The sequence below is a fragment of the Colletotrichum fructicola genome (assembly GCF_000319635.2).
Source record: "Colletotrichum fructicola Nara gc5 chromosome Unknown KSG_Nara_v1_contig01, whole genome shotgun sequence".
NCBI classification, from domain to species: Eukaryota; Fungi; Ascomycota; class Sordariomycetes; order Glomerellales; family Glomerellaceae; genus Colletotrichum; species Colletotrichum fructicola.
In genome coordinates this window covers 7833782-7847146 of record NW_027094051.1, presented here as the reverse complement: position 1 = coordinate 7847146, position 13365 = coordinate 7833782, and the positions used below count along the sequence as shown (strand labels likewise).

At 58.4% G+C, this 13365-nt stretch overlaps 6 protein-coding genes across 6 annotated transcripts; 3 read left to right on the top strand and 3 right to left on the bottom strand.

Annotated features, from left to right (window-relative positions):
* Positions 1 to 21: 21 nt before the first annotated feature.
* On the bottom strand, positions 22 to 1627 carry CGGC5_v002235 (Hydroxyacid-oxoacid transhydrogenase; the record flags this gene model as incomplete). Its single annotated transcript, XM_032035205.1, has 3 exons — positions 22 to 449; positions 512 to 1544; positions 1598 to 1627. The coding sequence occupies 3 exons, from the start codon at positions 1625 to 1627 to the stop codon at positions 22 to 24; spliced, it is 1491 nt and encodes a 496-aa protein (XP_031885794.1).
* Positions 1628 to 2479: 852 nt separating this feature from the next.
* Positions 2480 to 3640, top strand: BAPA (Beta-peptidyl aminopeptidase BapA; the record flags this gene model as incomplete). Its single annotated transcript, XM_032035204.1, has 1 exon — positions 2480 to 3640. The coding sequence occupies one exon, from the start codon at positions 2480 to 2482 to the stop codon at positions 3638 to 3640; it is 1161 nt and encodes a 386-aa protein (XP_031885790.1).
* A 140-nt stretch (positions 3641 to 3780) lies between these two features.
* CGGC5_v002233 (uncharacterized protein) lies at positions 3781 to 4384 on the bottom strand (the record flags this gene model as incomplete). The annotated part of the gene is made up of 3 exons (XM_032035203.2): positions 3781 to 4135; positions 4188 to 4195; positions 4265 to 4384. 3 exons carry the CDS (start codon positions 4382 to 4384, stop codon positions 3781 to 3783), a joined length of 483 nt encoding a protein of 160 aa, XP_031885789.2.
* Positions 4385 to 5633: 1249 nt separating this feature from the next.
* cla4-1 (Lysine--tRNA ligase cla4) lies at positions 5634 to 7853 on the top strand (the record flags this gene model as incomplete). The annotated part of the gene is made up of 8 exons (XM_032035202.1): positions 5634 to 5890; positions 5948 to 5994; positions 6050 to 6286; positions 6337 to 6370; positions 6427 to 6667; positions 6726 to 7577; positions 7631 to 7787; positions 7843 to 7853. 8 exons carry the CDS (start codon positions 5634 to 5636, stop codon positions 7851 to 7853), a joined length of 1836 nt encoding a protein of 611 aa, XP_031885791.1.
* Positions 7854 to 8223: 370 nt separating this feature from the next.
* COX15 (Cytochrome c oxidase assembly protein COX15) lies at positions 8224 to 9735 on the bottom strand (the record flags this gene model as incomplete). Its single annotated transcript, XM_032035201.1, has 2 exons — positions 8224 to 9301; positions 9356 to 9735. 2 exons carry the CDS (start codon positions 9733 to 9735, stop codon positions 8224 to 8226), a joined length of 1458 nt encoding a protein of 485 aa, XP_031885800.1.
* Positions 9736 to 10142: 407 nt separating this feature from the next.
* On the top strand, positions 10143 to 12927 carry CGGC5_v002230 (Uncharacterized protein; the record flags this gene model as incomplete). The annotated part of the gene is made up of 3 exons (XM_032035199.1): positions 10143 to 10604; positions 10660 to 12681; positions 12745 to 12927. The coding sequence occupies 3 exons, from the start codon at positions 10143 to 10145 to the stop codon at positions 12925 to 12927; spliced, it is 2667 nt and encodes an 888-aa protein (XP_031885662.1).
* Positions 12928 to 13365: the final 438 nt, after the last annotated feature.

The following is a 13365-nucleotide window of genomic DNA, read 5'->3' as shown; positions in this document are numbered from 1 at the left end:
CATCGTATCCAATCCACCGTATTAATGCGTCAAAGAAGCCTCAAACAACCCCCTCAACTGCTCCCTCTCCTTCTGCAGCTCCGTCTCCAACCCGGGGGCGAGCATCAGCACCCTGGCCTGCGGGATGGTGCCCTCGACGAGATCGTCCAGGTGCTCCGTGCCGAAGCCGAGCTCCTTGATGCCCGCGGGCTGGTCGCCGAGGTCGGCGAGGAACTTTGTCAGCGCGTCGGCCAGCACAGCGCCGGCGTCCTCCTTGCGCACGCGGGAGACGTCGACGCCGAAGGCCTCGGCGGCCGCGAGGTGGCGCTCCGGGTTGGAGGCGCCGGTGAAGCGGAAGACGGCTGGGGCGGTCACGGCGACGGACACGCCGTGCGGGATGATGGGGTAGTTCACCTTGTAGCCGGAGTGCTGATAGCCTGGGTTCTGGCCCGAGATGGGGTAGGACATGCCTGTTGGGGGATGGTCAGCGTTTCCGGGGCTCTTTGGCATGTTCAAGGGGTACTGATCGTACCGTGGCAGAGGTGGACTCCGGCGTTTCCGAAACCAACACCGGCGAGCGTCGCAGCGAGGAGCATCTCGCTTTGGGCCTCAAAGTCGTCCGGGTCGCGGACGGCGCGGGGGAGGTACTTGACCGTCGCGCGCAGGGCGTGAAAGGAGAAGACGTCGCTGATGGGGTTGGCGCCCTGGTACGCGGGGCGGAGGATGGGGTTCTTGGGGCGGGGGACGCGCTCGTGGAAGGGGATGGCGGTCCAGGACTCGAGGGAGTGGCACAGCACGTCGAGGCCGGAGGCGGCTTTTACGGCGGAGGGCATGGTGCGGGTGTTGAGGGGGTCGCAGATGCCGAGGGTGGGCTTGAGGTTCCTGTGGGCGACGCCAGTCTTTGCGCGCTTGGAGACGAGGTCGAAGATGGCGGTGCCGGTGGTCTCGGAGCCGGTGCCGGCGGTGGTGGGGACGGCGATGAGGGGCTTCAGGGGCTTGTCGACGGGGCGGCCGTTGCCGAGGGGCGCGTTGACGAAGTCGAGGAAGGGGGCGTCGGGGTAGCACGAGTAGAGGTTCATGAGCTTGGCGGTGTCGATGACGGAGCCGCCGCCGACGGCGAGGAAGGCGTCCGGGGCGAAGGGGCGGGCCCAGTCGATGGCCTCGCGGACGGAGCTGTCCTTGGGCTCGACGCGGGTCTGGTTGTAGACCTTGTAGTTGATGCCCTCGCGGTCGAGGGCCTCGCGGACCTGCTGCATGGCGAAGAGGCCGTCGACGGTGGGGTCCGTGACGACGGCGACGCGCTTGGCGCCCATGTTGGCGAAGTCCATGCCGACCTCCTGCGTCGAGCCCGGGCCGAGGCGGATGGAGGAAGCGGCCATCTCGAAGGCGTACTCCTTCTGGGAGTGGTCGACCGGGGTTGCGAAGCCGCGAGAGGAGGTCCGCAGGGGCCGCGGGGTGAAGTTAAGCGGGGAGTGGTTGTGGTGGTGGCCTGGGTTTGTGTGGCAGGGGCATGATGGCGGATGGGCTTGGATTGTCCTCAGGAGAGAGACGGCGCGGGACGCGGCCTGGAGGATGTCGTGAGATGAGAGCTCGTGAGGGGGGTTGGGAGGCGACTTACGTTGGGGATGACGCGGAGTGAAGGCGTCATTGTGGGCGGTTTGTGTATGAGATGCTGATATACAAGGTGTAGCACTATGGTACAGATGGATGGCTTACAAGATTGGGTGAGATAGAGGCTGGATGCGAGATATGAGAATCACGAACGGCAAATGTGAGACGAGAGATGATGTGAAGCTCTCGGTAAACTCAAGGTGGAAAGGGAGCGATGTCGGGATTCAGGTCCCGCGGCTCCTCCGCACAGAGCTGCCCGCTCAGGCTAGGCCAGGTTGGAGTGCCCATGGTCGACTACGCCGGGGGGAAGTGTTTGGAGGCGTCTTCCCCCGCATCGAGGCTCCACTTGCCGGCCGAGCGATCTAGATGTGGAGCCCGTTTGCCGAGGTACACTAACATGGATCGAATTCTCTCCAAAAGTGCCCCTACTTTTGAGTCTTGTTCTCCGTCATGTATCTCGAATGCATCTGCCTGAGGGGAGCAGTTTTCTTACTTACTGCAGCCTGAGCTAAACATTCAGGCAGGCGCTGGATGACCACGCGGATTGAAGCAGTAAGACGGCGAGACATCCACTTACATCCACGCAAGCGGAGTACGTATTCCCCGGTAGGCAATACTTCCTTGCACGACCTGCCTGATGAAGCAAGTCGGAGCCCTCAAATCGACCAATTGACCAATCATTCACAATGGTTCATGATGATTCATCCGCCAAAGTGGAGGTTCTCGCGATCCTTCGCACGACGATTTTGCGATGAGGACTATGTCATTGTGCAAATCGAATAGTATAAAACGAAGGCCATTGAATGGAAGAGAGAAAGAATAATCAATCAGGTCAAAGGGCAGCTCAGCACGCTCAATAATACCCTATTTGACTTATCAAAACATCGCCATGTCCACTCAATCAACCCCCCGCGGCCGCATCCGCGACATCCTCCCGAATCTCCACCTCGGAACCTGGCCGGCCGGCCCCAAGAACTCCATCACCGATATCCCCGGCATCCTGGCATCCACACAAGAAATCCACACCGACGAGGGCGTCAACACCGGCGTGACCGTCATCCTGCCGCACAAGGACTGGTTCAAGGACGCGTGCTACGCCGGCGTCTTCCGCTTCAACGGCTCCGGCGAGCTGACCGGGTCGCACTGGATCGAGGAGACGGGCCTGCTCGCCAGCCCCATTGTCCTGACGAACTCCTTCTCCGTCGGCGACTGCTACCGCGGCATCTACGAGTACTCCATCAAGAACTACTCCAATGAGAAGGGCGAGGTGGAGTGGTTCCTGTTGCCCGTTGTCGGAGAGACGTTCGACGGGCATCTGAACGACATCTCGAAGCTAGCCGTCAAGCCTTCGGACGTGATCAACGGCATTGAGACGGCCACGGATGCTCCTGTGCGGGAGGGCAATACCGGTGGCGGCACCGGCATGATCTGCCATTACTTCAAGGGCGGCACGGGCTCAAGCAGTCGTGTTGTCGAAGGATTCGACGGCGAGGGCAACAAGAAGATTTACACTGTCGCGGCGCTGGTGCAGGCCAACTACGGCAAGGCGGCGCACCTGCGCATCGGCGGGTTCCCCGTCGGCCGCATCCTCGAAAAGGAGAAGGCCGACTCCTTCGTCGAGGTCGCCAAGCACAAGGACAAGAAGGACGGCTCCATAATTGTCATCATCGCCACCGACGCGCCCCTGACGCCCATTCAGTGCCAGAGGCTCGCCAAGAGAGCGACGGTCGGGCTGTCGAGGGTCGGCGGGTATGGCCACAACCCGTCCGGCGACATTTTCCTCGCCTTCTCCACGGGCAACCACATTCCTGTGCAGACTATCAGCATGGAGAGACGCGAGGTCGATCCGTGGAAGGCGAAGGCGTTGAAGATTGAGTCCATTGACGATACCAGCATCAACGGACTGTTCGAGGCTGCGGCCGATGCGACGGAGGAGAGTATCTACAACGTGTTGTGCTCTGCCGAGACCATGACCGGTTTCTGCGGCCGGACGATCGAAGCACTGCCTTTGGATCGATTGAGGGAGATTATGAAGAAGTATGATTCATAGTACTATCTGGTTTGTCTGCAGTTAATAGCATCGCTTTCTACCCGTGGAAGAGAGGTCCCAGAGTGAATGACAGCAGTATCGATCAACAATCGCTCAGTTTCTCTTCCACTTTGCCCAACAGTCTACTTCGTTACTCACCGCTATCTTTTGCTGGCTGGTCCCTTTCCGAGGAGGTCAGCGTACAGCTTGTGGCAGCCAGCATCTTTGATCGCATTCAGTTGTCCCGTTACTTGTTCCAATACCCTGATCCACTCGTCCTCAGTCATCCGACCCCGGTACTTCATTGCACAGTCGAGAAGGGGCTGCTCGGCATCCTTGACTTCGCTGATGGCGTTATAGAGTTGCACTCGCGTCCTGACCCATCTTGGCCTGGCTGACTCGTTCAAGCGCTTGGTATCGTTGATGTCGTACGGGTTTGGTGCTTGTTGGTATAGGTCTCTCATCAAATTACTGGCGGCTTGGAACTTGATGCGTAAATCATTATGGAGCGCGTGCCTTGGAACATCGGTCAGTTTCTCCTCAACGATGATGACAGATGGGGACATACAGAGGCTCCTAAAACTCTTTTCTAGCTTTTGTGGCCTGTTCTCTGGCCTCTTGTTCTCTGGCCTGTCGTTCTCTGACCTCTTGCTCCCTGGCCTGCTGTTGCCTAGCCTGTTCTTCCCTGACCTTCTTCGCCTCTCGTTTCCTTGCCCTTGCCCTTGTCCTCTTACTTGCCGTTGTCTTCTTATTTGGGTCAGCCATTGAAGCTTATTCGTGCATTGAGATGCTTTGAGTATCTTCCCTATGTTATGACTGATGTTGGAATTCGCGAACGGTAAGTGTGCGGAGTGTGAAGTTGAAGAAAATCAACGACGACATCTTCCAGGGGGAAAGAGGTGGTTTGCATGTGGTGCCCGAGACGAGGTAGTGCCCTCCTAGATCCCCAGTACAGGTTTTTTGGGAAGGCATTGGCTTCCATATCTTTCAGGAGCTTTTGACATAGATGCACTTTGGAAAGAGGAACCCAAGAATCGCCAATTTGGGCTAGTGGAGGGGGCTGACAGGTTCAACTCCCCAAAATTGCCCTGAACTTTTGCTTTCTGAATCTTTGCTTCAATTCTTTTTTCAAAACACTACCTGTATCCAACATGGGGAAAGTATCATAACATTAGCGATAGAGGCTCGTTCAGATGTTGGTAAGACTGAGAACCTTGGCAAGACACCCCATGAGAGTCGCTCATCTCACAGGACGGCGTAGGCCGTCCGCAGATATGTAAAGCCTCCTATAGCCTCAATTACAGCTATAATCTTCTGATATAAGCCTAAAACTGTTAATGATTCGTGAGACTACCTAACTTTTCTGCGTTCGCGCGGCTGTTTTAGTGACTTTAATAAAGACAAGAACGACGACGAACGAAGACGATAGCTAACAGCGACAGACAATGATAACGGCAATCATCATAGCAACTACGACAGCAACAACGATAGCAAGCACACAGGAAACGAAGTCGCTCTAGCATTCAATTCATATACACAGTTGCTGCTTGCGAATTCGCTGGGCGATGTGTAAAATTAAACCGTCGGGAGATCTAGGTTGGTTTGGACGACGTTGGGTCGCGTGGAGGCTCAGGGGCTAGTCGTGCAAAAATACAGTGTGCGACTACGAGGATCACAGTAGCATAACCCCTCCCCCACGTAGCGATTTTGGAAGTCTGCCCCTCCACCCAGGGCGGTGAGTCAGGGCAATTGCTTTTTTGACTCAGTGTGCGCCACTACCCCGCTGCAGCCAATACACTGGTCTGGTGCCCCTCGTCCCGGCTTTAAATAATTTTGACTGGTACATCTTCGATCGCGAAACGCAGGATTTTTGGTGAGTCAAAGCCGACCCTGAGGTGACTCGCAATCAGCCTCGAAAGAGAACACCAGCCATTTATAAACACCGATCTCTTCCCCGTATTTCATAAACTGACAGGGGAAACTCTTCCAGGCAAATACCCCGCAATCCGCAACCATGGCCGACTCCAGCGCCCCCGAACCCCCCACCGAGCAGGTGGCCAAGCTTCTGCTTGACGAGGTCACCGGCGAGATGATCTCCAAGACCGAGCTTAAGAAGCGCCAGAAGGCCCGTGAAAGGGAGGCTCAGAAGGCTGCCAAGGCCGCCGCCGCCCCTCCTAAGCCTGCTGCTGCTAAGAAGGGCAACGCTGAGGCCGACGAGAAGAACCTCGACCCCAGCCAGTACTTTGAGAACCGATCTCGCACCATCAACAAGTATGTCTCATATCTGGGTCAATTGGATGGAAATATATGCTGATCGGACTGGAACAGGCTGCGCGAGACCAAGTCTCCCAACCCCTACCCCCACAAGTTCCACAGTAAGTCCCCCGAACCATTTCGGACCACGAAAGAACGGACCTGATACGAATATAGCCGACTACGATCTGCGCAAGTTCACCAGTGACTTCGGACACCTCAAGTCCGGCGAGAGCGACAAGTCCAAGGTCATCCGTGTTGGTGCCCGTATCTACAACAAGCGTGCCTCCGGCAACAAGCTCTTCTTCTACGATGTCCGCGCCGAGGGCGTCAAGGTCCAGGTCATGGCTCAGGCGCAAGAGGTCGCCGAGGGCACCCCGTCGTTCGAGGATCAGCACCTGCACCTTCGCCGAGGTAAATACCAGAATCGATACGCGGAGGAGACATAGGCTGACATGGTCCAGGTGACATTGTCGGTATCATTGGTTACCCCGGAAGGTTCGTGTCGCGTGACTTGGTAAACAGGAATCTCAATTCTAACGAACACCCAACAGGACAGCACCCAAGTCCAAGATCGAGAAGGGCGAGGAGGGTGAGCTCTCCATCTTCGCCACGGAGTTCATTCTCCTGACCCCCTGCTTGCACACCCTGCCCGACGAGTACTACGGTTTCAAGGACCACGAGGAGCGCCACCGCAAGCGTTACCTCGACCTGATCATGAACGAGAAGAGCCGACAGATCCTCATCGCCAGATCCAAGATCGTTACATACATCAGAAGGTACTTTGACGACAGGGTTAGTTGGGACTCATTCGCAAGCTTCACACCGAACCCTTGAAACTTACACCACACAGGATTTCGTCGAAGTCGAGACCCCTATGATGGGTCCCATTGCTGGTGGTGCCACCGCCAAGCCCTTCATCACCCACCACAACGACTTGGACATGCAAATGTTCATGAGAATCGCCCCCGAGCTTTACCTCAAGGAACTCGTTGTTGGCGGTCTCCACCGCGTCTACGAGCTTGGCCGCCAGTTCCGCAACGAGGGCATTGATCTCACCCACAACCCCGAATTCACCACCTGCGAGTTCTACCAGGCTTTCGCCGATGTCTACGACCTCATGAAGACAACCGAGGAGCTCGTCTCCGGCCTTGTCAAGCACCTCACCGGCGGCTACAAGACCAAGTTCCACACCCAACACGGAGAGGTCTACGAGGTCAACTGGGAGGCCCCCTGGAAGCGCTTCGAGATGATTCCCGAGCTTGAGAAGGCCACCGGCGAGAAGTTCCCCCCGGCCGACCAGCTCCACACCGCCGAGACCAACGAGTTCCTCCAGAAGGTCCTCAAGAAGATGAAGCTCGAGTGCTCGCCGCCCCTGACCAACGCCCGCATGATCGACAAGCTTGTCGGCGAGTACATTGAGGAGCAGTGCGTCAACCCCTGCTTCATCTTTGGCCACCCGCAGGTCATGTCGCCCCTTGCCAAGTACCACCGTGAAATCCCCGGTCTTTGCGAGCGTTTCGAGGCCTTTGTGTGCAAGAAGGAGATTGCCAACGCCTACACCGAGTTGAACGACCCCTTCGACCAGAGACTCCGCTTCGAGGAGCAGGCCAACCAGAAGGACCAGGGTGACGACGAGGCCCAGCTCATTGACGAGAACTTCTGCATGTCTCTCGAGTACGGTCTGCCTCCTACCGGAGGATGGGTAAGTTTTGTTTTCCGAGCACTACGACAGGACCACGAACTAACAAATTGTAGGGTATGGGTATCGACAGAATGGTCATGTTCTTGACCGATAACTACAGTATTCGTGAGGTCCTTGCCTTCCCCTTCATGAAGGAGGAGAAGCAGGCGGAGAAGAAGGCCTCCGCCGCGGAGGTCGTTGGCGTCAAGCCCGTCCCTGAGGAGGGTATTGGTATGTCTCACTTAGCCCTTCGTCGCTAGTTCATGTCTGACTGAACGTATCGCAGCCCACAAGTAGAGGATCAACACATTAGATGAATGGACTGGTATGTCAAGAGACGAATGATGTTGTCATCATTGCTAGTCGTGAGGGCACTCGAAGGCGCCAACCAAAAACAAAAGATATCCGGCAGACATTCCATAGTCTAGAGTTGAGCTTCTATTTTAAATGAAAAAAAGGTTTTAGACAGGAGATGTGATGAACCAGACCTCAAAGGGTGGTCGTGAAACGCATTCCGCCCCTATTGCGTGTTGCTACAGCTGTTATACATATCTACTTTTCTGTGTTCATGTGCCATAATGCCATAATGTCAAATCGCTGCCATAATGCAGGTATCAATGCTATTTTAACTCAGGAAAAAACGCTAGCCTCAGAGAGAACATGCCCTTCAAGGCTTAATGTTCATGGCCTTGATCCGCTTCTGGACCATGGCGAGGGTGGACTTGGGCACGCGCAGACGGTGACCCAAGACCAGGGCGCCAGTCAACAGGGCTAGGGCGCCGGCCTGGTGCGTCGCGGCCAGGTGTGTGGGGACGATGTAGATGAGGGTGCTGATGCCAAGGGTGGCCTGCAGCAGGACCAGGTGGACGGTACCGAGTACGCCCTTCTTGACGTCCTTGGGGAGGGCGGCAGCGACGCGGCCGGTGCGGGAGTAGGCGAAGAGGGAGAGGATGGCGGTCAGGGTGGTCATGGCGAGGATGCGGTGGTCGAGCTGGACAGTGCTGGGGTTCTCGAGCATGTTGCGCCACCAGAGATCGGAGCCGTCCTCCTTGCGGGAGTAGAACTTGTCCCAGAGCTCCTTGGCGGGAGGGGTCAGGCCGAGGCCCATGTAGGGGAACTCGTTGTAGATGAGGCCGGCGTCGAGGCCGGCGACGAGGGCGCCGGACATGGCGGTCGTGAAGACGAGGGCGACGAGGGCAAAGGAGAGGCGGCGGAAGGTCTTGATGGCCGGGTTCTGCAGCGCGGCGAGGGCCTTGGAGGCGGCGACGGGGTCGGCGAGCAGGCGGCGCGTGCGGAAGATGGACAGGGCCGTCATGAGCATCCAGGAGTAGCAGACGAAGGCGGTGGCGAGGTGGGCGGTCAGGCGGTACTGGGAGACGCGGGGGTGGGAGCCGGGAGCGAAGAGGTCGTCCTTGAGGCCGGACTTGACCATCCACCAGCCGATGAAGCCCTGGAAGCCGATGAGGCAGGAGATTCCGCAGAGATTGAGGGCCATCTTGGGCGTGACGCGGCGGCGGGCGATGAAGTACAGAGTCGGCAGGACGAAGGACATTCCGATGAAGCGGCCCCAGAGGCGGTGAGACCACTCCATGAAGTAGATCTTCTTAAACTCGTCCATGGTCATGTGCGGGTTGAGGAGCTTGAACTCGGGAGAGGCGCGGTACTTTTCGAATTCGGATTCCCAATCGGCTTCGTTACGAGGGGGCATGGAACCGGTTACGGGACGCCATTCGGTGATACTCAAGCTGATTACGGTGTTAGTCAAGCTCCAGGAGAGTTCTGTCGAGGTGCAGGCATACCCAGATTCAGTCAACCTCGTAAGACCACCCCAGACAACGATGCCAAAGACACTGACGGCGGAACCAAGAAGCCAGTAGGCCACCGACTTGGAGTTCGTCTCGGGCCAGGCGCTCTTCTTGACGGTGTCCTTGGCGGCCTCGGTGGCCTGCTGGATAATCGGAGAGGTCTTGTCGACGACGGCGTTGCTGCTGAAGCTCAGGGGCGCCTTGGTCTGGTTGAAGCATCGGGTCTGCTGCTGCTGCTGCGATCGTACGATGTCGAGGATTCGAGAGGACGAGGAGCGCCATTGCGGCTGTTGGCGCTGGCATTGTCGGCATACGAACAGCGAAGGCGACGCCTTGAGGGCGAGCCTCCGCAGTCCCGGTGCGAAAGACGCCATGTTGGGCCCGTGGGGGGTGGGTGGTGCTTGCTGCGACGCAGTGGGAGCTGTTTGGTGATGCGCTGATCAGAGTAAATTTGGAGGATGGGAAATCGAGGACGGCTTAGTGGTTCGTCGCCGGCACCCCTCGGCAGCAGGTGGGACCACTTTTTTGTCATAGACCCTTGAAGACCGCCCGGCGCACGCAACGACCCTGGGCCGTTTTACAGAGCACAGTGCAGCCCACGCCACGGCCCAGCGGTGCGAGCTGCCCCACTGTAAATTTCTTGTTGACCGCTTTTCGCCCACCACGGCAGAAAAAGTTCCCATGGTCGTGCGCTGCGCTCTCTCTTGGATGGGGAAAAAAGACGGGAGGACCAGAGCACACGAGCAGTCACTCACAGAAGCCTCTCTCGACAAAAGACAAAATGGCCGGAAGACAATCCCACGGACGGCCCCTGCTGTCGTCGAAGCAGCAGCCGAAGAACTTCCGCAAGTCGAAATCCAAAGCCCAGGCCAAGGCCCTCGACGCCTTCACGATCGCCTCGGAGCAGTTTCCCACCAAGCAGAAGAAGACGCCGAGGTTCCGGGAGATTGACGCGCAGCCTGACACCGGAAAGAAGCACAGGCGCGCCGAGGAGGACGACGAGGACGAAGACGAGGATGACGATGACGAGGAGCAGCCGAGGCGGAAGAAGGCCAAGGCCTCCGGCGGCGGCGGCGAGGGCGATGATTCGGAGTACGGAAGCGACAGCGAGGGCAACGAATGGCACTACGGCGTGAACGAGGACGAGGATTCGGACCTCGACAGTGACGAGGCCTTTGGCGACAGCGACGAGGAGGATTTCCAGGGATACTCCTTCAGAGGCAGCAAGACTGCCAAAAACGAGGTTTGCGGCGACTAAGATGGACGTCCGGGAAAGCTATCACTAACACCACAGCTAGGCCGACTCTGAAGAAGACGAGGACGACGATGAATCTCTGGGCGAGGACGCAATCGACCTCGCGCAAGCTCTGGACGAATACGAATCCGACGAGTCCATGGAAGACCAAGGCTCCGGCTCCGAGGGCTCAGAGTCAGACTCCGACGCCGACAGCCCGCCCTCGTCCGACTCGGACGACGAAGAGGACGAGGAGGAGGCTGACCCGTCGAAGCTCGGCGCCCTGCAAAAGTTCATCACCAGCTACGGCGGCGAAGACGAGGACGCGGCGCCCACGAAGCAGAAGCAGAAGATCAGCTTCAAGGACCTCGGTCTGGCGGGCGTCAAGGACGCGCAGATGCGCAAGTCGGTGAAGCTCATGGCCAAGGAGGAGAAGGAGACGCGCCCCGGCGCGGGCAAGAAGCTCGAGGTGCCGCTCGCGCGCCGGCAGCAGGACAAGCTGCAGCGGGCGGCGGCGTACGAGACGGCCAACGAGACGCTGGGCCGCTGGCAGGAGACGGTCAAGCACAACCGGCGCGCGGAGCACCTCGTCTTCCCCCTGCCGCAAAACGCCGCGGACGAGGGGCTCGACAACCGCGAGCTGCAGGCGCTCACGGCCAAGAACTCGAGCAACGAGCTCGAGCAGACCATCATGTCCATCATGCAGCAGAGCGGGCTGGCGATGAACAAGCAGGAGGAGAACAGGATGCGCAAGGAAGCGGAGGAGGAGGGCCTGTCCAGGGAGGCGCTCAAGGACCTCGTCAACCAACGCCGGCGGGAGCGCGAGATCGCCTCGCGCGAGACCAAGAAGGCGGCGCGCATCAAGAAGATCAAGAGCAAGGCGTACCACCGCGTGCACCGCAAGGAGAAGGAGCGCGAGGAGATGAAGCTGCACGAGGCCATGGCCGAGAACGGCGACATCGACTCGGAGGCCGAGCGCGAGGCGGCGGACCGCAGGAGGGCGCTAGAGCGCGTGGGCGCCCGCCACAGGGACTCCAAGTGGGCGAAGCTGGGCGCGTCCAACAAGCGCGCCGTCTGGGACGACGACTACAGGGCGGGACTGCACGACATGGCCCGCCGCGAGGAGGAGCTGCGCCAGCGCAAGGAGGGCCGCGCGGGCCACTCCGAGAGCGAGGACGACTCCGAAGAGGAGGAGGACGACGATGGTAGCGATGACGAGGACGAAGTGGTGCGCGAGAAGCGCAAGTTGCTCAAGCAGCTCAAGCGCATCGAGAACGAAGAGGACGACAGTCCGGCGTCGAACCTGATGAAGATGAAGTTCATGCAAAAGGCCGAGGCGTTGCAGAAGAAGGCCAACGACGAGCTCATTGCGCAGATCCGCCGGGACATCGACTCCAACGGCGAGGCCAGCGACGAGGAGGAGGTGACGGAGGTGGGACGCAAGAAGTTCGGCGGCGCGGCTAAGCCCGCCATCTCCGCGCCCGCGCTGTCCAAGAGCAAGAAGAGCAAGAAGGCCGCCGGCGCGGGCGCGGACGCAGACGACGACGACGACGTGCCGGACAACAGCGCCGTCAACGCAGGCTACTCCATCACCGCCGAGCCCTCGACGACGGGCTCCGCGTGGTCCTCAGGCCCGCGCAAGAAGTCCTCCTCCAAGGCGCACCAACCGCGCGTGCTGGACCTGGACAACTCGCAAGCCATGACGGCCGCCGCGCCGAAGCCCAAGTCCCGCTCAAAAGCAGCTGACGGCTCCGACTCCGACGAGGACGCGGACTCCGAAGAGGGCGAAGACGTCCACCTGCCCCTCGCGATCCGCGACATCGCGCAGATGGACAAGGCGTTCGCGGGCGACGACGTGGTGGTCGACTTTGCGCGCGAAAAGGCCGAGGTCGAGGCCGAGGACGACGACAAGATCGTCGACAACACGCTGCCGGGATGGGGCGGCTGGGTCGGCGAGGGCGTCAGTCAGCGGGAGAAGAAGAGGCAGCAGGACCGCTTCGTGACAAAGGTCGAGGGCGTGAAGAAGGCGGATCGCAAGGACGCCAAGCTCGACAGGGTCATCATCAGCGAGAAGCGCGTCAAGAAGGTAAGTTTTCTTTTTCTGCCCCTTCATTGTATCGATATAGTTTGCTGACATGTTATGCCACAGAACGACAAGTATCTCGCGACCCAGCTGCCTCACATGTACGAGTCCAAGGCACAGTACGAGCGCTCGTTGCGTATGCCTCTGGGTCCCGAGTGGGTTACCAAGGAGTCGTTCCAGGAGGCGACGAAGCCGCGCATTCTCAAGAAGCAGGGTATTATTGCGCCCATGTCAAGGCCAACGTTGTAAGAGCCATGGTCGGATGAGGAGAAATGCATTGTTGGTTCATGTTGAGTACGTCGTCTACTTTCATATTACACATAGACATCTCATGACTGTATCCGGCGAGATACCAGGTGCTAAAGGCGAAATTAGACCAGAAAAGTTGATTTTGATTCAATGTCCAAATGGACGTCTTTTATTGCAATCGAACACTAATACTGCGGACCTCGCGAACCAGTGTTTTCTGTCTTTGTGCCTTTGCAAACACCAATTTCTCCATTTCTCGAAGGAACCTTGGATACCGCCCCCCTAGAAGCCGCGCCCGTTGAATATTGTACAGATGAGATAGACACACCAAGGAAATATGCACACACGAGAGCGAGCTCTCTTTTTTTAACGATAGTCTTTGGAACAGGAGCCTCGTCTTGCAAGACAGACTCGGAATGTTTTGATACTGGTATCAAA